Genomic DNA, 25,928 nt, shown 5'->3' on the forward strand with positions numbered 1-25,928 from the left:
TTCGGAGAGCTACAGATCTGCAGCTAGAGGTTTGGTATTTACTGCCAAAATTGATATCACCTATTCAGTTGGTGATATCACGTATTCGAATAAGTGATATCACCTATTCAGTTTTTGAATTGGTGATATCACCTATTCAAAAAACTGATATCATTTATTCGAATAGGTGATATTATTCTTTTTGAATAGGTGATATTACTTATTCTAATACGTGATATCACCTATTCAAATTATTTATGAAATAACAATTAACGGCTCCCAAGGCTATAGGTCTTTAAAGGATGACTGCACTTAAGCATCTGCGAAATTTGCGTGAAAGTAAACTGTCAAAACAGACATTTTTCTTTTAATTGCAGGAATGACCACATCTAAGCTACAACTCTACTAGCTGCAGAACTGTAGCTCTCCGAAAAAATATTTTGATAGACCGGTCTGTCAAAATTGTTTCTTCGGAGAGCTAAAGTTATGCAGCTACAACTTTACATAATTACAATAGATAAAAGTGTGTATTTACGATGTACGAATCTGTTTTTTAAGGCGGGGGTCATCACAAGTTCTTCAATCTCCGTATGATAATGAGGACGACCACTTTTTTACAGACTTTATACATAGTCAGCGCATGTTGGTCTATTGCTCTCCTTTTAGGCCTAACAGTAGTTGTATATTTGCATTAGTAATGCCGAGTACAGTTATGCAGCTATCAAACACAAAGACAGCCGCACGAGATTTACATGCATATAAGGCCTCCTTAGCTCCTGGCCTTTATAAATTTACTCATCTAGAGAAATGTTACATTTCGTTAGAAAAACTTTGTCAAATTTAATTTTTGAGTCCGATTTTTAATAATCAGGGGAGACCACTTCAGTCCAAAAAAAAAAAATCCAATCCCGGAAATTTCTTGAAAAGCAAGAAAAAAAAAAAAACTTAACTCGCCCAAACGTCAAAAACCTATTTTTTTTTTGGGGGGGGGGGGGGTTTAGCTTATTCGCGTTTACCAGGAGGGGGGGGGGGGGGGCAGCGCTTTCCAAGGGGGTCCATGGTAACTTTTTTTCTGGCTTTAGTATATACATTTCTTAACCTTGTAAATTCCAGGGGGGTCCTGACCCCCGACCCCCCCCCCCCCCCCCGCTCATGTTGTTTTTAAAACGGCGATGGAGCACCGCATTTACATACCCGGTACACAGTATTGGATTTTTTTTGGGGGGGGGGTGGTCATTTTTTATTGTCTTTAGGTCTTTAGGTCTCCTCTCGATTTTTGTAATATGTATGTTAGTTTATTTGAATTAAAATGCTCACAAATAATGTTTCGAAACCATAGAGTTGCGACCCAGAGATAGCAAATTTTTAGAAAAAAAGGTTTAAACAGTTCTAGGTTTTATTAAGGCATACAATGAATGATGAAGGGATTTTGAACAATTTGGAATTATTTCAAACTAGTTCAAAATGCATAGCATATGACTTCTATTTCCTCAAATCTTTCACTTTTCATACCACATTTCACACCTATTCGTGTTTACCAGGAGGGGGGGGGCAGCGTTTTCCAAGGGGGGTCCATGGTAACTTTTTTTCTGGCTTTAGTATATACATTTTTTAACCTTGTAAATTCCAGGGGGGGGTCCTGACCCCTCGACCCCCCCCGCTCATGTTGTTTTTAAAACGACGATGGAGCACCGCATTTACATGTACATACCCGGTACACAGTATTGGATTTTTTTTTTTTGGGGTGGTGGTATTTTTTATTATCTTTAGGTCTCCTCTCGATTTTTGTAATATGTATGTTAGTTTATTTGATTTAAAATGCTCACAAATAATGTTTCGAAACCATAGAGTTGCGACCCAGAGATAGCAAATTTTTAGAAAAAAAAAGGTTTAAACAGTTCTAGGTTATTCAATGAATAATGAAGGGATTTTGAACAATTTGGAATTATTTCAAACTAGTTAAAAATAATGATAATGATAGATAGTGAAATGAACCAAATTCACATGACTGATAACGTTTAAGGAGACGGTCATTTTGCACGTTAAAAGTTTTTGAAGAGTTACCTGCCCTGATGAAAAGAAGACAATTTTTAATTTCTCAAAATTTCTGCAGTGAATAATTTATTTTATTTTATATTTTAATAAAGAAAGAGTTTATGCATATTTTCGGCAAGAGATTTGTTTGAAATTCAAATTAATTTTTGAAATATCTTTAAAAAATATGCACTGACCATAGACTTCAATGTAAAAATCAAGGTGCAATTCATTGGACAATAATCAAAATTTTGTAAATTCCTTTGTTGGGGCATTTTTATCTGATAACATCTTCAAAATGCTACCATGATTTAAAATATCGGACCATTCATTTAAAAGGTACAAAATATGGTCGTTATACACTGAATTCCTTAAATGAGAAATGTGAAGATACATACAGTTATCACTCTCATTAAACCCAGCTAAGCATTTCAGACTGGGAGCAGAGCAAACACTGACCCTGTTAACAACAAAGGAGGGATCAGGTACCATGGAGGAGTAAGTTTTCCCTGTCGACTGCATGGTCACACTTGGGCTTTTTCCTTGAACTTGTCAAGTAAATGAAGTAATTCGCAGAGGATTCTATATAAAAAGAATGATCCTCAAATAATAATAATAATAATAATAAAAAAAAAAAAACACCAAAATGCAGGCTGGTGTCTTATTCTCCATAACTGGATCCATACATTCTTGTGAAAACAAACCAAATATTCAACAGTATAGTTAGCAACAAGAAAGTGTCACCATACTTGCTTAAGCAGGGAGAAAGACATTTCACATTTGGGTATAATCGATTAGGATGCCATATATATATAATGGGTTAATAAGCAGAGAAGATACTTCTGCTTCCTAGTTTATCCTGAAATCACTGGTGAGTAGTTTATATCTATGATAAATTCGGGTAATTAATTTTATATAACGAGGTTTTATGTACTGTTTCAAGCCTTGTTGTGTAGATACATGTATATTGTAGTGTTTCTTAGAATGTCCATTTAACGTAATCAGACAAACATCAGAACATTCTCTAAAGTTGGAACAGCATTATTTTACATTTATAATAAACATTTTTTTCTACATGCAGAAGGAAAACGTTGATACATGTATTTGTAGACTTCATCCTTAATAATTAATAAGCTCAAGCAATTTAATTAGAGCAGTGCGACTCTCTCATGCTTCAAAATTAATCCACTATCGATACAAATATCCATTGATGATATAATTATATCAATAATCAAATACCAAGTCAGCTATTTATGGTTCATCCACAAGCGGTACTTTATGTCATTTATATTAAGCAGTATCATATACCAATGGTGCAATATTTTGTACAATAATGATTATAAAAGACATGTAATTTTAAAAAATGCCATATATGGACCACTAGAAAGCATCCTTTATATACGTGTAGCATAGTGGATTTATCATTAAAGCAATATGAGCTGTAAGTTTGACATGGGAAAAATTTGTTGCAAATTTGTAATCAACTACTTCAACGACGGAAAAATATAACATTTATCAACTTTTGTTGTTCATATTTGCGATGGAAGAACTTTTCATAAGCTCTGATTAAAGCAAAATTACATTATTGTCATCCTGTACAATATTGTTTTCTTATATAATGCTATATATACCGGTATATGTAGAGAAATTTTTCTTCTGAAACAATTTGAAATTTTATTTGGGTTAAATTGATCATAAAGGTTTAAATTACGTGTATACATGTATACAAATTAATCATAATAACACATTTTAACAACAAAATGAATTTCTAAAAAATGCAGGTCATATTGCTGTAACAGTGTGGTCAGGACAATGCTCCGTATCATCTGTTAAGGAAATTATTTTTACAATAAAATAAACAAAGTAGCCTAATATAAAGTGCATATAGATCCATATTATATGAAAGAAATGTGTATTTTATTAAACCAAATCGGTTTCTGTTTTACTACTTTTTTATATCATTAAAAATATATTAAAACCATTTTTTTAAAATCATAAATACACCTCGACGACTTGGATATTAAGCAGGACGAAAAGGCTTTTAATTCGATAACTGTTTTGTTAGGCATACAGAGGGAAAAATGAATAAGCTTATTTGGTGTGAGGTCTCCTTACTAGCATTGGCTGTATTTTTCGTCATAACAACAAAGGGACTCTGTCGAAAATTAGAAAAGCTGTCAGAACTTCATATCAGTGGATACAAAGCTCATGTGGTTCACACGAATGCTTGCATTGAAGTTCGAAAATCTGTCATCGAGCCGACCGTTTTCGACCCCGAGGTTCCAATGGGAGAGAGGTTCCGAAGAGCGTATACTGACGACTGTTGCTGTGAAATCACCTCAAAAACTCTAGAAATGGTGAGTTTTTTTGTCAGTTGTATTGTTTCTTAGAACTGTAAATATGGCGTGATGTATGTTCAAAATCCTATGATGTATGTGCATTATCTTGTGATGTATGTTCAAAATTTTGTGATGTATATGCAAAATCTTGCAAAATCTTGCAAAATCTTGTTATGTATATTCAAAATCTTGTTATGTATACTTAGCATTCAAAATCTTAGCTTGTAATGTACATATATTCAATAATCTTGTGATGTATGTTCAATATCTTGTAGGTATATGCAAAATCTTTTGATGCGTATTTTATGATCTTTTAATTTGAATTCGATAATCTTGCGATATAAATTCAATAAACTTGTAATGCATGTTCTATAATCTTGTGATGTTTGAGCAATAAATGCATTGTGGGTATTATGACGCAATATTGTTCTTGTAAAGTAAAGACAATTTTCATTGGTTGGAAATAATGAAAGTAGCAGGTGATATGTAGATAAATGAAACTTTGATTTCTTTCGTTTTGATACAAAGAAAAGAGACATATGAATTATGTATAGGTATGTGCAGGTATATTGAAGAAAATATAAATGTAATAAATAAAGTGACTTTCTCAAATCACCTTTGCTTTGGAGACCAACGAAAAAAAGTCTTTATAAAGGTTATCGATATAAGTCGAATATTACCCACGAAGCAAATAATGCACATACTAGTACATCACAAAATTAAAGAATATACATTACAAGATTTGGGATACAAATAACAAGATATTGCACATACATGTACATCACAAGATTATACAATTTACATTACAAGATTCTGAACAAGATATTGCACATACAGCACAAGATTATAGAACATACATTTCAAGCTTTTGGATATAAATAACACGACATAATTATTACACACACATGTACATCACAAGATTATAGAACATACATCACAAGATATTGCACATACATCACAAGATTTTAAACACACATCACAGGATATAGCATAGGCATCACAACCTTTTCCGATAACGTCCCTTTCTCGAACAATGACAAAGCTGTCTTAATATACGTTAGTATTCTAACCTCGATTTCTTAGCCATTTCAAAACTTTGAAGGTTCAATTTTTTTTTTACAGTAATTACTAATTAGACTAATTACATCTGCTCTTTAGATTTACCTGTATTTTATACATTTTAAGACAGAAAATAATGAATACAGCTATAAGAAAATATGATTTATTTCGGATTTTAGAAATAATACAAAGGTCTTACAAGAAAAAGCAACTTAATATCTTGATTTAAGAACATAAAATAAAGAGATTTATTGAAAAAAGCATCCAAATAGGTGGATTTTAGAATGAATATATTAACGGAGAAAAAATATAATTTAATTGTATTAAAAGTCCATTTCTTCTTTCAAATATTAGAAAAAAGTCTGACTTATAATTTAATAAAGCAAATATACCTGTCCTCTATTCCAATAGGTGTTCATTAATCATTGTTTGTATAGTAATTATATGTTTTCATAGTTTATTATTTGTTTACACAAAAATTCCACCTATTCCCACGTAAAATCTTACCTTTTTCTACCTGATTTTCAAAAAGTGGGAATAGGTAGAATGAACCCGGGTCACCATCCCAACTCATAATTGTAATTATAAATTTGAAATTGAATAAATATTTACATTTTGTAATTCAAATTTAGTAAAGGACTAAAAATATGCAAATAATAAATATCAATGACACATCTTTTATTAAAATTTTAGCTTGTCCACGAACTTTACGGACACCGTCGTATGATCAGTTTTCCTTATAGCTCTAATCCTTTTATCCTTTTTTAAATGCAGATAACACTAGAGCGACATGACGGCGGCGCAGATCGGGATGTGCTCTATTTTAGGATCAATGAATGTGGTTGTATACCTTGTTCTGAAATTAGTATTTCCGGATAAATTAATTACATTATTATATAATTATAATCCTGTGATATGTGATAAAACGGACAAATATTTAAAAGGATGACACATAAAGTGATGATAGTTTACAACGAATATGTGCATGGAACTCTGAATAAATGATACTGTTAGTATATAGCAAGAGGAGGAATAGACTGCGAGTGTACTCGTACTCACTGCAAATTTAACACGAAATTTGACGAGGAATTGGATATTTGTACTTACAAGTACTTATATAGGAGTCGTTACATATTAACAAATTTTCGTTCTGTTGCTGACACTATTAACGGTTTAAAAAATAGATTTAGATATTTGTGATTATTATGTAATAACGTTTAAAAGAACTACTGAGACAGGATTTAAAAAAATTACTAGTGCGCTCCACTCGTGAAAAAAAAAAGTCCTATTCCTGAAATGAATTCAATTTCAAAATATTATATATACATGTATTATATATATCATCACAGTTAAATTTGCTTCATCCCCCCCCCCCCCAATCCAGTATATTTTACATTGCCAAGCAAAACACCAATTACATTGTAGATGTTTGTGAGCATTAAAAAGAAGGCTATTGATCGACCAACATTGATAAACAAATAATGTAACAAAATTTTTCAATTTGAAAGGGATGGGTTGAATATTCGAAGAAGAATACATGTATCTACACATTTCTGAAATTTGTAGTCAGATTTAAATATGTTTTCTCTTTAAAGAGAAAATAAAGATTACATATTTAGCAAATAAACTAGTAACTTATTTTTCATCACAGGTATTGTATTCTAGTATTTTGATTTCTCTAGCTTCACTTATGCACCTAGGAATATGAAATGTCAGTATAAAACATTATATAATTAATATTCATGAAATATTTTTCAATTTCAAGAATTTTGTTTTCAAATAAATGTTTTTTTAAACGTTGAAGAAATGTACCGGGGTATAACTTTTATAATAAAGATATTAAGGTCGTCCACCCAACTACCCCCCCCCCCCCCCAATTACCTACGTTAACTAAAACTTGCTATAGTTAATTAAAATCGGTACATTGATGAACTATCATATGATACTTTAATCTATAACTTTTTGAGATTTAGAGACTTAATAACTCTTATTTTTTAAAATACGAGCTTTGATTTTGGACGTAATGTATATGAATATTCGAGCAATATTTTCTTCAAATAGAAGAAAATTGTGTGCATGTTAAAGTTGGAAAAAATTAGTTGTTACATTTTGAAAATTCATATTCAAAATACTTTGATATACTTTAAATTGTAAAAACTTTTACAATAGTACCTGTAACAGTACTATTGTATATGTAAAACTTATAATAAAAAGAAAACAAATACACATGCTTCAAAAACTGAGAAAAGATAATTGTAATTAAGATATCCTTTAATTTCATACAAAATAACACTGGTAAATAAAGCAAATTTACATGTAAAGGAAATTCTCTTTTTCTTTTTAATAATTTTCTACAGAGCACATATTAACTATTTTCAAGACTTGTTTCAAAGATATAAAACTAACTCGAAGTAATGCAAAGAATCACGAAAAGATTCAATTGCAAGCTTATTCAAATAATTGATGATTTCAAGAAATGATGCTTACAGGGGGGGTGTTAAGACATCCTTAAGACAGGTTCAAATATTACAAAAAAAAATATCAACCTAGTATTTTGGTGGGGGTACGACCGTAAAGATGATTGGTTGTATGTTGTAAAACGCCCTTCTCGAGAATTTTTCACTCATATGGAGACGCCCCCACTTGCCGTTGGAGAGCTTCCAATTTTGTCCCTATGCTCAAGGCACTCAGGGCACTCACTCAAGATAACGAACAGTGATCATATTCCTAAGCCTTTGTAACCAATAAAGATTGTGAGCAGAGTCATTCAACACGGACTTCTGAGAACAGATGTTGGATCAGCTGCCTTTGAGAAGTAAACATCTCCTGCTGACCCGTCACTTCTGCCGTGTACCCTTAACTTGTCATGACCGGGTAAACAATATCTGTAGACAATTCAGCTTGAAAATACTAATAATGGCTTGACAGAGCCAGTCGCTGTTCCAACTAACGAAAAATTATTCTTTCAAACAAGACATTTTATCAACCATAGAACTTGCGATTATTGATGATTATAAACGACAGTGATTCTATTCAACTTATTTGCAAATAATCTGCTTTGTTTAAGACCCTCAGTGAGATGATAATGTCATCTGCAGGCAATAAGGAACATTGTTAATGGAACGGCAGAAATGACGATTGAAAAGTTGAATTGCATACTAGGTTGTACATGTAAAGTTAATTTAGGACAAGTAGTATCATCACTGTCTTTCTCTAGTAAAATATCAATATATATATTTAGGAAACAAGGTCTTATAACAATCTATTCGAATTCCCAGGGGTACGAATTGCGTCCCATTATTAGCAGACCTATTTTTGTATTCATATGAAGCAGAATTTGTTCAAAATATTAAAAGTGTAAAGAAGAAAATACTTCCAGTGGTCGGTCGGCAGGGGATGCTCACTCCTCCAAGGCACCTGATCTCACATCTGATGTTTTAGAGGTTTATTTGCTCTTATTCTGACTGGTATTGTTTAATGGATTTCTGAGCTTGTTAACTGTTCGTTATCTCCATACATTTCTTGAATAAAATGTGACAGATTCTTTGTTGTGTTAAAATTAGAGTTCATTGGGATCACAGGGGCATCTTGTCCGCTCTGTTCTCTACCACACAGATAAAATTATATTTTTACATGTGTAGCAGAGAACCGAGTGGATAAGATGACCCTGTGGGGGAATTTATCGAATCAACGTAGTAATAAAAAATCATTTTAAGATCAAAACATAGCATGAAATTAAAATTTGCCAGATACATTTTCAATTTCTTTTTTAAAAAAGGAAATGTTCATAAATCAAGTCCTTGGAATATCTTATTTCCTAATCAGTTTTTTGCTCCATTGGGATTCTGGAAGTTTGTTCATAAATGAAATACAATCAGAGCAGACCTAGGTATTAAAACAATCCAAATTGAAAGAAATGGTAAAAAAAGAAGGACATAACAATTATAATAGGAGGCAGTTTCCGAGAACTGCAAACAAGGGGATTTACTAATCATGTCCTCTCTTTGAAGTAAATAGGAAACCCAATTTACCTGGGTATTATCTCTATCTTGTCATAATGCTACAAAGAGTTGTAACTCTTCTTACTTTAATAGAATTTCGCACAAAAGCAGTTTACATTTTTTTCGTCCAATTTCTTCAATTCATTAATGCTGTAAAGCTATTACTAAAAATCGAAATATCTCAGGTATAGGCATTATTCAAATATGTTACATTTCGGTTAGCATTTTTTTGAGTGCTTTTCAGGAACTAATTCTATACACACTGATTCTGAATTTCAATGAACGCTTAGGGCAGTTAAAAAAATACTACTTCAATATTCTGTCTGTAACATGTACATGTACTACAAGTATTATATTCATGAGGATAATCCGTATGTAGTGTCGATTAAAAGTTTGTTCATTTCATCGCTTATGGTTAAAATTGAAAAAAATGAGTGAACAATTATTATAGACATATACAATGTATAAAGAAAACAAGCTAATTCAGAAAAGCTGTGTCCCCTGCATACTTAAGGAAAAAAGAAGAGTGTAACCTATTTACAATAAACCACTGGGATCGTACCTGGTCATTTCAAGGGTTTGGGGTGTTCAACATTAAAAGATTGGAAATAATTGGTATGATTTAAATGGACTGCCGAAATATACAAATATGTCCAAACCTTATCATGGTAAATTAAAATCAACAGTAAATCACTATAACAATAGGGCGAAAATTTATTAACCTAACATTTAATGATGCCCATTTCGGACTAGCATTTATATTTGTAGGATGCCTTTTCAGGAAGTATATATGATAGCCCTTCAACCACTACAACTCATTGTAAGATGTCTGAATTTCAATGAACGCGTCTGCATTGGCTGACCAGGTTCAGACACAACAAACTATGGCTAGCCTCTATATTGTAGGTCATCCTAGTTTGTGGCAGGCCTTAACTGGGCTGCTTTCCAAATTCACTCTCTAACTGTAAAACAGGAGAGGAATATGTATTTCACGACAGTCTTCTTTATTTTATATTGACCACTGCAGAGATACACAACAAGTCCGTACTGTAGAGGCAAGTGAGGCAAAATAATTTTTTTTTAGTTTTCTGAAAAGTGGAAAATTTCCATTATGTGTGTCTTTGTGCTAAATAAAAATTTTCAACTTTTGCTTCAATTATTGTTAAGCATTCATGTAATTTATTTTCATTTCTAAAGAAGGCATGTAAAATATAATTCAAAATGTTTGTTTTGTAAATTGCGATTGTTACACATCCCTTCTAAGAAAAAAAACCACGTGCAGGGCTGTTTTTAATTTGTACTTGGCTTTCATGGTCACTGAAGATTATAAGTGGCTTGGAGCCATCACTTACGTGACAAAGGACCACGGTTTTTGGCATTTGTAAATATACTGGGAATCGAACTGCGATGTATAAGGATTAACTCCATAGTTCATGAAGCATGATCTAACCACTGTGCCATGCAGGCTACAATTCAAAACGTATAAGTGAAAAAATCCTTTATTTTCTAATATCTAGGTTTCAGGATCCCCATCCCCCTGGAAACCCCCAATCACTGGGCAGGTACTACCCTTGCCCCGTCTAGGACTATGAATGCCCAACACCCTTGCCTCACTAAAAATTTGAGCCTAGTTACGGCCTTGAGAGCTTTTCAAAAAGCTTGCCTGACTTAATCAATCAATATCTGTAAGAGAAGTGGTAAACCTTTTGAGCAATACTTTTTAGCTCACCTGAGCCGAAGGCTCAAGTGAATCAAAAAGTTTGTTCGTTGTTGTCATCGTCGTTGTCGTTGTTGTTAAACATTTTCAAAAAAATGGTCCAATTTCAACCAAATTAGTATGAAGACATATACAATGCCCTTATAAAGAAAACAATTTGTTAAAAATTAATGAAAATTTTTAAAAAAATCTTCCTGCATACCGCTGGGCCAGGAAAAAAGAAGAGTGTAACATTCTAGGTAGTGTAGACAAATAAACCAGGGTGGGACCAAAATGGCCGTCAAGTTTTACATAGGAATATATAGGAAAAATTTTTAAAAATCTTCTTCTCAGAACCACTGGGCCAGGAAAAGAAATTCATGTGAAATAATTGGTATGATTTAAATGGACTGCCAAAAATATACATAGGAATATATGAAAAATCTTTAAAAAATCTTCTTCTCATGGTAAATTAAAATCAACAGTAAATCACAGGTAGTGTAGATTAACAATCGGAGGCAAGCCAAAATTAGTTTTACATGGAATATATAGGAAAAATCTTTAAAAATCTTTTTCTCCAGAACCTCTGGGCCAAGAAAGATGAAACTCATGTGGAATCATCCTCAGGTAGTGTAGATTTCAGTTTTTATATATTGTAGGATGCCAAAGTTATTACATAGGAATATATAAGAAAAATCTTTAAAAATCTTCTTCTTCAACCACTATGAAACTCATGTGGAATCATCCTCAGGTAGTGAAGATTCAAGTTTGTTCAAATCATGACCCCCGGGGCAAGGGTGGGGCCAAAATGACCAACCCAAGTTTTGCATAGGAATATATGTCTTTAAAAATTAAGGTCAGGAAAGATGAAACTCATCTGGAAGCATCCTTAGTAGTGTAGATTCAAGTTTATTCAAATTGGCTGACCAGGTGGGGCCAAAAGCCCGAGCAGTTTTACATAGGAATATATAGGAACAACAAACTATGGCTAGCACTCTATATTGTAGGTCATCCTAGTTTGTGGCAGGCCTTAACTGGGCTGGCTTTCCAGGAATATATTCACTCTCTAACTATAAAACTGGGCCAGGAGATGGAATATAACACGTGTAATTCTTATTTCACAAGGGTGGGGCCAAAAACACTCGTAGGAATATATAGTATCTTTAAAAATTTGCTGCATCCAAAGATCTACCACTGAACCACTGCAGAGTCTCTTGACTTATACACAACAAGGGATATATAGGGAAATCTTTTAAAATCTTCTTTTCAAGTACTTCAAAGCTTGTGACTTAATCAATCAATATCTGTAAGAGAAGTGATAAACCTTTTGAGCAATACTTTTTTGTGTTTGAAATATGTCTTTATTTGAGAACCTTGTAAAAATATTTAATTATTTAACTTGTAGAAGAACGATGCCTTTGCTGCATTCTGAAGAGTTGTTAACAGAATAGTTAACAATGTGGGTTTTCTGCCAATCGCAACTCCTCGGTCCCACTCCTCGGGCCTTATCTATGGAAGAAGACCACAAATGTATTGTTAATTTATACGCCATGACACCTCCTCCCCTTTTTCACAAATTTTGAAATAAAACCATGGATGATGTATATACACCTATTATCTGTGGAATATGGAGTTAACTTTATTCAATGTAATGATATTATCTAAAATATACTATAGAAGGGACTTCTAACTCCGTTTTTACTATGAACAGGAAATGTATAAATTTTTAACATCCGATGATGTCGATACATTCGAGTTCGTTTTTCGACCTTTGACGAAAAGACCCGAGATGATGCGATTGACTTTTCTGCAAGTAGATTGATCTACCCCTGGATCTAAATTTAAAAAAGCTACACCTATTTTGAAATCTGTTGTCAAATCATTCATTGTGAACATTTTAGAGAATTGATATAACTAAATACATATGTTGTAGGAAAGCATTTTCTCCAATGAAGTAAACAGTAGTAGTTTGTGTTCATTGATCTTTTTTTTCTGAAAGGTGGGTACTATAATTTTTTGAGAACGAAATAGGTAAAACCAACATTTAGGCCTTTGTGGAAAAGAAATCCAAGATTTCGCACAGGTACAATTTCTTTCGTCAAATCGTCTGGAATCTGGTTGAACTGCGTCGATCGTTTGCGGTGATTGGACTAGTCCATTAAAATATGGACGGCGCGCTTGATTTTTCTACACCTTACTACACCCGGTGTAGACGATTTACACCCAATAATCAAGTGAAATTGGGTGTAGTGTGGCAAAAACAACATGGACGTCAAAATTTTAACAAACTGAGGGGGGCCTATTTGCAGAATATTTTTTAATAAAATATTTGTTGCGATTGTGAATATTCTTTTAAAATTCCTTTAAAAACAAAACATTTTACAAAATGCAAAGAATTTTTTATTAAACATTTTCCTACTGTCCATAATTTCCCCTATAACCAAATATCTAGCTATAATCAAATATATCTAGAGACTTTAACACCCAAACTTGCAAAATTTGCTTATTTTTTTATTTTACAAATTATGAAGTATTTTATTTTCCATAAAATGCACAAAACATGGTCCACTATATTACTAAAAACAATTCATCACAATGAACCTATAAAATACTTGACAGTAAACTCAAATACAGAAAAAGAAATTCTGCAGTTTTACCGTTGCCTCATTTGTCAGCCATATTGAATTTTAGGTGTAATTACCAACACATGCCCTGCACAGGGTGTAGAAGGTGTACACCAAAAGTGTACACTTTTGCACTTGATTATGAAAAAGTGTACACCGGGTGTAAGGTGTAGACAAATCAAGCGCGCCCGGAATAAACCAACAGAGGGGAAACAAATTAGAGAAATCATTTCTTTTGTTTTGCATGTCCATATTCTGATACATACGATTCATATGTTGTTTTAAGGTATAAGATAAAATTTGTAGACAGAATTTCTGAATCATATGAAGATGGAGGTTACAATAACAATTATTCCATGGAAGTTAGCACCCCCATTCATACAATAGAACAATCCAAGAAAAGGCGCGAAGATCGCTTACTCATTTGGCGCGAAAAGAGCGATTCACCCCTTTCGTAGAATGTAAATGGACTGATCCAGTAGTATAGAAATGCAGAAAAAAAGATACACAGACACGTTGAAACGGTAAATCACATGGATTAATCTGTTTCATGCAAACAGAGAAAACAAAGTAAATACTGCATTATTTTGCATCAGTAAAATCATTGTTTCCCTGAAAAATGTTTCTTTTAAAATGCAGGTAAAAGATTTCCAATATAAATCAGCTTGCACAAAATCTAGCTCTCTGGGTATGATCTAGGCTATTAGTTTCGGATCAAGCAATTATCAATCCTTATACAGCCTGACGCCGTGACGTCAGGCAATAAATGTCACGTGATGTGAACATTGACTAATTAGAAACCCCGCATGTTTGAACCTTAGAATCCCGAAATCATTACAGCAGCATGCCGGATCTGGGAGGGGGTGTCGAAGCTTACAAGCTTTTTAAGATATCACGGAAGTGAAATTTTTACATACACACAGAATGTATGAATTAAATTGAATTTACAACCTTGACCTTTGGACGACCTCAAGATAAAGAGGGGTCTTTCTTAGCCTATAGGTAGTTATAGTATAAAATTCCACTGCAAAAGCTCAAAAGCTTTTGGGGATATCACACGGACAAGCAAGTGAAAAAAAAACAGACAAAATTTAGGACCTTGACCGTTGGACCTCAAAATCAAAAGGTGTATTCCTTTTACCATGGGGAGTAGCTGTGTAAAATTTCATCACTAAAGCTTAAAAGCTTCTCGAAATATCTCGCGAAAACGAAAGTGTTGCACTCAGAAATACAGAAGGACGGACGAAAAGACAGACCGAAATTAATTTTACAAATTTGTGAAGGCAAGGGACAAAAACAGTATTTTTCGAAATAATTCGAGTATTATGTACTATAAGGTTTTTCGACAAGTCTTTCGGATCAAAAAACCATAGCGGTATAATAATGATAAACAGAAGCATTTTAAGAGGTCTATATATACGCAGAAAGGTAGAAAGACCTAATAACAGTGATCAGACTCATATATCTTTTAGAGAATTATCCGAAACAAGAAACCCATGGGCCACATCGCTCACTAGAGTAACTTTGACCATGCTAGCTGTTCTTTACCATACCCCCCCCCCCCTTTGTCATACCTATTGTCACCACACCCTACCACCAGGGGTCATGATTTGAACAATTTAGAATCTCAACTACAACAGGATGCTTCCACAAAAATTTCAGCTTTTCTAGCAAAGTGATTCTTGAGAAGATTTTTAAAGATTTTTCCTATATATTTCAATGTGAAAGTTAATTTCCTATTGTGGCCTGGCCCTACCACCGGGGGTCATGATTTGCACAATTTAGAATCTACACTTCCCCAGGATATTTACGCATCAGTTTCAGTTTTCCTTGCCCTGTGGTTCTTTAGAAGATTTTTTAATGACCCCACCCCTATTTTTGTCTTTTTCTCGATTACATGTATCTCCAATTGCAACGGGACTTGGTCCTTCATTTTTGTCCCCCGCTTTCGCAAAAGCGAGGGGACATTAAATCTCATTCGTCTGTCCGTCAGTCTGTCCGTCTGTCTGCCCATAACTTTTGATTTACTGGAGCTATGACTTTCATATTTCAAATGTGTATTTCTTGTGACAAGACCTTTCTTTGACCTTCTGACCTTGGAATTTTGTCCGTCTGTCAGTCCATCACAAAAACATTAACCTTGCCCATAACATTTGATTTAGTGGAGCTATGACTTTCATATTTCACCTGTGTATTCCTTGTGACAAGACCTTTCTTTGGGTACCACCAAATTTGACCTTTTGACCTTGACCTTGGAATTTGATCCACTTTTACACAAAAATTCCAAACTTTTACTTTGGCCATATCTTTTGAATGGTAGAAACTAGGACTTTCATATTTCACATGTGTATTTCTTGTGACAAGACCTTTCTTTGACCTTCTGACCTTGGAATTTTGTCCGTCTGTCAGTCCATCACAAAAACTTTAACCTTGCCCATAACTTTTGATTTAGTGGAGCTATGACTTTCATATTTCACCTGTGTATTTCTTGTGACAAGACCTATTTTTGGGTACCACCAAATTTAACCTTTTGATCTTGACCTTAGAATTTGACCCACTTTTACACAAAAATTCCAAACCTTTACTTTGGCCATATCTTTTGAATTTTAGAAACTAGGACTTCCATATTTCACGTATGTATTTTTTATGGCAAGATCTTTCATTGGATACCAACAACTTTGACCTTGACCTTGGAGATTTCCGTACTTATGAAAAATTTTAACCTTGACCATAACTTTTTAACGGAAAGGGCTAGGGCTTTCACCTTGACCTTTGAGTTTGACCTTCTTTTCAAAAACTATGACCTTGGTGACCAATTTTGAACGGTAGAAACTATGACTTTCATATTTCAGATATGTATTCTTTGTGGCAAGACCTTTCATTGGATACCAACAACTTTGACCTTTTGACCTTGACCTTGGAGATTTCTGTACTTATGAAAAAACTTCAACCTTGACCATAACCTTTGAATGGTAAGGGCTAAGGCTTTCATACTTCACGTATGTTATTCTTGTAAGAAGACCTTTCATTGGATACCAAGAACTTTGACCCTTTGCTCTTCACCTTGGAGTAAGACCTACTTTGCAAACACTTTGACCTTGGTCACAATTTTTGAACGGTAGACACTAGGACTTTCATATTTCACATATGTATTGTTTGAGGCAAGACCTTTCATTTGATACCAATAACCTTGACCTTTTGACCTTGACCTTGGAGATTTCCATACTTATGAAAAAACTTTAACTTTGATCATTACTTTTGAATGGTAAGGGCTAGGGTTTTTTATACTTCAAGTATGTTATTCTTGTGAGAAGACCTTTCATTGGATACCAAGAACTTTGACCCTTTGACCTTGGAGTTTGACCTACTTTTCAAAACTTTTACCTTTCCCATAACTATTGAACGGTTCGGGTTAGGGTTTTCATCCTTCACATGTATTACTTGTGACCTTTCTTAAGAAATAAACGACTCAGACCCTTTCACCTTGAAGTTTGACATACCTTTCAAAAATTTATCCTTGACCATAACTTTTGAACAGGTGGTGCTAGGGATTTTGTATTTCACAATCGTATTTCTTGTCAGAAAACCCTACTTTGGGTAATAATATATTTCATTTAAGAAAAGTTTGATCTTCGTTATGTTGTCTTACGGGGTCATCAGTGTTTCACAAACACATCTTGTTCCTTATATTAAGAAAGGGCTTTTGTATTTGACATGTGCATTACTTGTGACAAGATATTTTCCGAGCATGCAAGATTCCTTACCCCTTGACCTTCACGATTGAACTTATTTTAAAAAAAATCAACTTCAGTGATAATTTCTAAATAAATGACATATGATAGGGTGTTCATATTAGATACAATATGTCATAAAAAATGACATCTCACCCACAAAGACACTGAAAGCGGGGGACCACAATTCTTTGAATTTGCTTGTTACAATTTAAACTAGTGCTAATTGTAACGGGGACCGTTACAGATGTTCCCCAAACGCTCCCCAAATCCCTTTTGGTGCCATATTTCCTGTAAGCTTCATTAAATAAGACAAACTCTATGCATTTGAGACTTTAACAACGTTTACCCAGAAGTGTACCAAGTTCATTCAAATTTTAGCATTGCACGCGTGCACATGTGAATGCATATGCGTAATGACCATATCATCTTGTCTACACAATCTATATATTTCAATGTACTAAATATTAAAGTATTTAATCCAAAAGTATTAAAAAAATACGCTTATTCAAGTGTATTTTTGAATTAACTCATTTCATGTGCACGCACGTGCATACATGAGCATGGTGACCATGCCTTATTGAAGAAGTCCATTACATCTATCTATGTTCTAAATCCCACCCCGTTTGGTTGAAAACCAAGGAAGTTATAGCTGTTTTAAGTTTCAGCCAATCGGATTGCAGCCCAAGTACACGCACGTGTATGCATGTGCATGGTGACCATACCTTCTTGTAGAAGTCCATTATATCTATCTATGTTCCAAATCCCATCCTGTTTGGTTGAAAACCAAGGGAGTTATAGCTATTTAATGTTTGAGCCAATCAGATTGCAGCGCACGTGCATGCACGTGTTTTCATGAAAATTGCTATATATCATGTTCTAGAATATCCTAATGCATGGCAAAGTTCAAAATTTCAAAGGATTTTGTCCAAAAACAAGAAAGATATTGAGACTTTAGTTTCAGCCAATCAGAGCGAAGCACACGTGCATGCGCGTGAGATCTTGCTATTTTGACCATGTCATATTGTCTATGTTACTAATATATCCTAATATTATGAGTTTCAAAGCATTTCATCTAAAATGTGAAAAGTTACGCTTGTATTCATTATATTGATCATTTCTCGTGTTGCACGTGCGCGCTCTTGCAAGCACGTGCGCGCAAAATGACCTTCGTTCCGCAAATCTACATAACATGTCTACTAACCTTAAAAATATTTCACCTTAGTCGGATGTGTAGTTTACGAGATCATTCGCGGACAAAAAAGTGCCCAGGAAGAAGAAAAATAATAACTAGTGCTAATTGTAACGGGGACCGTTACAGATGTTCCCCAAACGCTCCCCAACTCCCTTTTGGTGCCATATTCCCTGTAAGCTTCATTAAATAGGACAAAATCTATGCATTGAGACTTTAACAACGCCAAGTTCATTCAAATTTTAGCATTGCACGCTTGCACTTGTGAATGCATGAGCGTAATGACCATATAATTTTGTCTACACAATATACATATTTTAATACACTAAATAGTAAAGTATTTAATCCAAAAGTATTTAAAAATACGCTCATTCAAGTGTATTTTTGATTTAACTCATTTTACGTGCACGCACGTGCATACATGAGCATGATGTCCATATCTTCTTGTAGACGTCCATTACATCTCTCTATGTTCTAAATCCCACTCCGTTTGGTTGAAAACCAAAGCAGTTAAGTTTCAGCCAATCAGATTACAGCGCAAGTACACGCACGTGTATGCATGTGCATGGCGACCATATCATGTTGTAGAAATTCATTATATCTATCTATGTTCCAAATCCCATCCTGTTTGGTTGAAAACCAAGGGAGTTATAGCTATTTAAAGTTTTAGCCAATCAGATTGCAGCGCACGTGCATGCACGTGATTTTATGAGAAATGCTATATATCGTATTGTAGGATATATTAATGCATGGCTATGTTCAAAATTTCATAGGATTTCGTCGAAAAACAAGAAAGATATAGAGACTTTAGTTTCAGCCAATCAGAGCGAAGCGCACGTGCATGCGCGTGAGATCTTGCTATTTTGACCAAGTCATCATGTCTATACTACTAATAAATAATCAAATAATGAGTTTCAAAGCATTTCATCAAAAAATAAAAAAGTTACGGCTATATCTATTATATTGGTCATTTCACGTTTTGCACGCGCACGCTCTTGCAAGCACGTGCACGCAAAATGACCTTGATTCCACAAATCTACATAACATGTCTACTGACCCTAAAAAGGTTTTATCTACATCGGATGAACAGTTTACAAGATCACTCCCGGACAAAAAAGTACCCAGGAAGAAGAAGAAGAATAATAATAACTAGAAACGAAACTCGTTGCGAGCAACGAGAGGTCTTCCGTCCGATTCAGAAAAAAAAACAACGTAAAATCAGACTTAAAAAGAGATTTTAAAAATCGGACACAAGGGGGATCGAACCCGGGTCGCCAGCGTGAAAATCCATTGCGGTACCCATTACGCCTTTTGGAACCCGCTTCAAATTTAACATTCGAATATCGCAAGATTGGTTTTTTGATTCCAACATACATTACATTTTTTTTTTAAATTCAGTTTGGAATTGTAAAATGACAGCCAGCTTGCTAAACTTTGCTCAAGTTGATCACAACGGAATTTGTTACTTGAGTTTTAACAGTAATTTTTAGGATAGATAATCTATTAGTGATAAACAGATGACACTGTTTTCTTTCCTTTTTTCGATATGTATTCCACTTTTTATTCCATGCAACTCCATATACAGGCATGCCAATGTTATATATTTCTGCACTATTGTCACCATTTGTCTACTACTTAAGTCGGGTCACGATACATTATTTCGCGCCAAACGTCACAAGTAGTTCTTAACGCTATTCCTTTGAAATATTTGATCTATTTGATGGATTTGATAGCTTCAATGAAAATTAGAAATGTATGTTCTTAAAACCGGAATTTCGAGCGTTAGAAAGTATATTTATCACATTATACAAATATAATATCGTATACGGCCAAGTAACACTAAAGCTGTGAATTCGGTAAGATTTTCCACGAATTTTGTATCCTGTTTCCCCCAAAGTGGAGATGAGTTACACGTTCATGAAAAGACTGGAATGTTTCACTGAAAAAAAAAATCACTCGCCCTCCGACGGTCAAGGAATGTGATACAATTTATGTTCAATAACTTGCATTTATTTCAAGAATATTTTTATCACCTTTAATAAACAATCTTTTTAAAAAATGTTTTTCTTATTTTTGTCTTTTCTATTCATTTAATATGTCACAAGCCTGCGTGGAAAAATAAACAGAAGTCAAGCAATACTTCAGAAACATACTGAATATTAAGTCAGGCAAGTTTCTTGAAAAGCTATTACTTATAACCATGGTTTAGGATAAGTTTTCCCTGGTGCAAAACAAAAGATTGTTGTCATCGTATTTCCACTTGTAGTCATGTTGTATTCTACTTTGAGATGCAGACAAAAGCAATTTCAATAGACGTTTGAGGAAACCTCATATTAAAACTATACTCAGTGCAACGTAATTGCGATGTAGCAATCTAAATAATCTTTTACATTTCATAAATCTTTTTGGTAGAAGTTTCGTTCATCTAAACGCTCAGCTGACCTTCTAGAACCCGACTTGCTTAATGGTGGAGTTCACGGAGACGCCCCGCCATCTTGGACACGCTTCAGATTTTTAAATGCGAATATCTAGTGTGTGGATTGATCAATTCTAAAATAAACTATATATTAGGCCTTTCCAGTAGGGTCTCCATTAATATTAAATATATCAAAGAAAAATATTGAAAAACAAAAAAAGTTGAAAAAGTGCATATTTTGAATTCACTTCCTGTAGCGACCGGAAGTACTGACGACGCAAACGAAGGCAAAATTGCACATCTATAACTCATGGTCTATCATCTCTAACAAGTCTCCAGTTAATATCTTGAGTCGTTTTCGAGAACATTCGAAGACAAAATTGCATTTAAAAATCAGGAAATTGCCCATAACTTGGCACTGGTAGCAAATTTTCCAACAAACGGAATTTTATATAAAATTCATATAGTGACCTATTATTCCTGAAATTTTCATTGAATTCCACCGAATAGTTTACGAGAAATCGCCTGCACAAAATTTTGTCTAAAAAAAAAGAATAATAATAATAATAATAACTAGAGCAAAGCTCGTTGCAAAGCAACGAGTAGGTCTTCCGTCCTGTTCGACCGGAAGTAGCTTTCATTTTTAACAAAAATGAGAAATAACGCCAAAAATGGGTTGTATCATCTAAAACTATGTTAATTAACAATGCAAAAATAAGCCATTTTTTGCTACTTCCGGTTTCACCGGAAGTGACAACGACGGACGGAAAATTAATTTTTATGCTTCCAGAGACATATGTTACCCAAAAACTTCCCAAGCTCCGCAAAAATACGCGTTTTCCGACCACTTCCGGTTTTGCCGGAAGTGACGACGCCGGACGTATTTTGAAGACGCCAAAAGATTAAACTTAACATTTTGGACAACTTTGCTTCTTTGATGTATTACAAATTCTCGATACGTTTTTAGATATAAAGAAAAAACTTTCGGCCCCTATAGGCCCTTAATTTTAGGGGCCAGCCCTTTTTACAAGATATCATTTGAAAGATCTTGGAATTCTACACTTCTTTTGTTCTATATGTTTTAACAAAATATTTCCAGGTAAAAAGCTATCGTAGAAAAGATGTTAAAAATTTTGAAATTCGCGATAGGTCTATTTTCGGGCCATAGCGAGCGTCGGCGCTTCGTACTTCCGGTAGTTGTGATATACAAAAGGCACTTCTCCAAAGTTTGCTCTAGCATCCCTCAAAAATTCACACTTCTATCTTCAATGGTTTTTGAGAACATTGCCGGACAAAGTGACCCTCTAAAAATGACAAAATCGCAGAAATCTCCGAACCGGAAGTGACGTCATCAAAACAAAAAAATATATATCTAGATTTTTTGATGTTCTATCATTCCTGAAAGTTTCATGAAAATCGATCAAGGCGTTTTCGAGAACTCGCGTGCACAAAATATGTAAGAAAAAAAATAATAAAAACTGTGGAAAAGAAACCTAAGAATAACAGAAAGGTCTTCCGCTGAAGACGGAAGACCTTAATAAGAAACAATAGAATCACTATAAGGTCTTCCGTGAAGACGGAAGACCTTAATAAGAAACAGAGTAAAAACAATATGTTCCCCAACTTCGTTTGGGGAACATAATAAGAAACAGAGTAAAAACAATATGTTCCCCAACTTCGTTTGAGGAACATAACTACCTATCACCCAGAATGCTTTGTACCAAATTTAATTAAGTTTGGCCCAGTGGTTCTTGAGAAGTTGAAAATGTGAATATTTTACAGACAGACAATTGACAGACAACAGGTGATTAGAAAAGCTCACTAGAGCTTTCAGCTCAGGTAAACTAAAAAGGACAAAAAACGCTATATCTGCTGGACACCCAGAGGAACGATCAGGTGGCTAGCATCCCATGTCGACCGTTGTACACAAAGTTAACTGTCGTCAAAGTCATTTAAGGAAACAATATGACCCTAACAAATTTTATGGAAAATAAAATTGAAAAAAAATTAGGATGTTCATGACAGTGCAGGTAAGTGCACAAATGATTGCTGTGGTCTTCACCTCGACAATTAAAAATATCGATGGGTATTATCAATTAACAATACTTATTTGAATAGACCCTTTTCCGATAACTGCGGCATTGCTCGGTTGAGGGGCAAAATGATATACCGGGTACTTTGGTGCAAAATGACGTAAAAGCAATTGTTTAAAAAACGTCATTTAATTAAAGTCAAGATCTAGTAAATGAAAGGTGCCTACAGATATATCAAATTTAAGAAAAACATTTCTTTAATGATGCTTTATAACTTAAGCTTGGTCAGATAAGGTGCTTCGGGGCATAATTTGTAGGTAAACAAGATAAAAAAATCCTATTTTAAACTGTCATTTCCCATCAAAAATTAAGACAACCAGTCAGGAATATGGGAGTTTTTTTTCCTTATCAGACAAAGAAAATGTATCCAGATTGCCTACAGTCTTTCAGAAAAAGATAATTTATGTGTTCTTGGCCTCTTCTTTAAGATAATGTCAAATTTACTATAGGTAACGGAACTACTTTTTTGTGATTCCATGAAAAAAATTTATTTTCTACATAACTTTAATTTATTAGAGCCGTAAAGTAAGGGGAAAAGAAAGTTGAAAGTGATTATGACGTCATAATGGATCTAGCACCAAAAAGTTAATTTTTAGAAGCAAGCTATTGACAAACAAGTTGAGGAAAGAAGGATGCATATGTTGAAATGAGATGGTATATTCAGTGAACAATCTTTATAAATTTCACTTTCAATACATGTGTTATGTTACTTATTGGTTAAGTTTTCATTTATAACTAATGTATATTGAATGTGCAACATCTCTTTTTAATATCAAATTGAATTTATATATCATGGTCTTCAAATCAATTTCACAGTTGGCTTACTAGAACAAGAGGCCCATGGGCCACATCGCTCACCTGAGCACTAAGGGTAGGAAAAAGTAGAAAGTGGCTTTTTATTGTAAAGTTTAAATCCAAATGTAGTCCCATGACCAATCATGGATTTGCTATTTTTTAAAAAATGATTTTTAAAGAATTTTCCTATATATATCTTTAAAACCTTTGGTCGGCCATTTTTGCCCCGCGCTACCCTTGGGGGTCATGATTTGAACAAATTTGAATCTACACTACTTGAGCATGCTTCCATATAAATATGATGAATTATGGCTTTGTCATTCTTGAGAAGAAGATGTTTAAAGAATTTTCCTATATATTTCTATGGTCGGCCATTTTGGCCCCGCCCTACCCCCGGGGGTCATGATTTGAACAAACTTGAATCTACACTACCTGAGCATGCTTCCATATAAATATGATATGGTTTTGTCATTCTTGAGAAGAAGATTTTTAAAGAATTTTCCTATATATTTCTATGTAAAACTTTGGTCGGCCATTTTGGCTCCGCCCTACCCCAGGGGGTCATGATTTGAACAAACTTGAAACTACACTACCTGAGCATGCTTCCATATATATATATATATATATGATGAATTATGGCTTTTCATTCTTGAGAAGAAGATTTTTAAAGAATTTTCCTAGTATATATTTCTATGTAAAACTTTGGTCGGCCAATTTGGCCCCGCTCTACCCCCGGGGGTCATGATTTGAACAAACTTGAATCTACTCAACCTGAACATGCTTCCATATAAATATGATGAATTATGGCTTTGTCATTCTTGAGGAGAAGATTTTTAAAGAATTTTCCTATATATTTCTATGTAAAAGTTTGGTCGGCCATTTTGGCCCCGCCCTACCCCGGGGGGTCATGATTTGAGCAAACTTGAATCTACACTACCTGAGCATTCTTCCATATAAATATGATGAATTATGGCCTTGTCATTCTTGAGAAGAAGATTTTTAAAGAATTTTCCTATATATTTCTATGTAAAAGTTTGGTCGGCCATTTTGGCCCCGCCCTACCCCCGGGGGTCATGATTTGAACAAACTTGAATCTACAATACCTGAACATGCTTCCATATAAATATGATGAATTATGGCTTTGTCATTCTTGAGAAGAAGATTTTTAAAGAATTTTTCTATATATTTCTATGTAAAAGTTTGGTCGGCCATTTTGGCCCCGCCCTACCCCCGGGGGTCATGATTTGAACAAACTTGAATCTACAATACCTGAACATGCTTCCATATAAATATGATGAATTATGGCTGTGTCATTCTTGGGAAGAAGATTTTTAAAGAATTTTCCTATATATTTCTATGTAAAACTTTGGTCGGCCATTTTGGCCTCGCCCTACCCTCGGGGGTCATGATTTGAACAAATTTGAATCTACACTACCTGAGGATGTTTCCCCATAAGTTTCATCTTTCCTGGCACAGTTGTTCTTGAGAAGAAGATTTTTAAAATATGCCACTAAATTTTCATTAATTCCCAATTATCTCCCCTTGAATGAGGGCGTGGCCCTTCATTTGAAGAAACGTGAATCCCCTTCACCCAAGGATACTTTGTGGCAAGTTTGGTTGAAATTGGCCCAGCGGTTCTTGAGAAGAAGTCGAAAATGTGAAAAGTTTACAGACAGACGGACAGACAGACAGACGGACGCCGGACAAAATGTGATCAGAAAAGCTCACTTGAGCCTTCGGCTCAGGTGAGCTAAAAACACAGCTAATGTAGATGACGTGATTATGTTTGATTCTGCAAGCGTAATCATTAGATGCATGTCTTATTGAACAAATAAAAAATAGTTTAATGTGGGTAATTCACAGAAACCAGAAATCTTCAACTGAGTACTACAGATAATTTACAAATTTTACTTCTAGCAAATATTTCACAGGCACAACAGATTTATGACTCCTAAAATATGCAAAGCTA

General features: G+C 34.2%; 1 protein-coding gene and 1 long non-coding RNA gene across 2 annotated transcripts in view; both read left to right on the top strand.

The window, feature by feature from the left end:
• The first annotated feature begins 4,094 nt into the window (after positions 1–4,094).
• LOC134274197 (uncharacterized) lies at positions 4,095–6,436 on the top strand. The gene is made up of 2 exons (XM_062756450.1): positions 4,095–4,370; positions 6,186–6,436. The coding sequence occupies exons 1-2, from the start codon at positions 4,095–4,097 to the stop codon at positions 6,288–6,290; spliced, it is 381 nt and encodes a 126-aa protein (XP_062612434.1). The 3' UTR covers positions 6,291–6,436.
• Positions 6,437–12,356: 5,920 nt separating this feature from the next.
• Positions 12,357–25,928, top strand: part of LOC134274206 (uncharacterized) — a 208,692-nt gene continuing 195,120 nt past the window's right edge. The window contains exon 1 of the long non-coding RNA XR_009993565.1: positions 12,357–12,378. This is a non-coding gene — a long non-coding RNA (uncharacterized LOC134274206). The remainder of the gene's footprint in view (positions 12,379–25,928) is intronic.

The sequence above is a fragment of the Saccostrea cucullata genome, unplaced genomic scaffold (assembly GCF_032062105.1).
Source record: "Saccostrea cucullata isolate Sc308-1 unplaced genomic scaffold, CSIRO_AGI_Scuc_v1 ctg759, whole genome shotgun sequence".
Classification (NCBI taxonomy): domain Eukaryota; kingdom Metazoa; phylum Mollusca; class Bivalvia; order Ostreida; family Ostreidae; genus Saccostrea; species Saccostrea cuccullata.

Coding starts and splice junctions, on each gene's coding strand:
- LOC134274197 (XM_062756450.1), top strand. CDS start 4,095: ATGAATAAGCTTATTTGGTGTGAGGTCTCCTTACTAGCATTGGCTGTA. Junction 4,371..6,185: donor CCTCAAAAACTCTAGAAATG/GTGAGTTTTTTT, acceptor TTTTAAATGCAG/ATAACACTAGAGCGACATGA.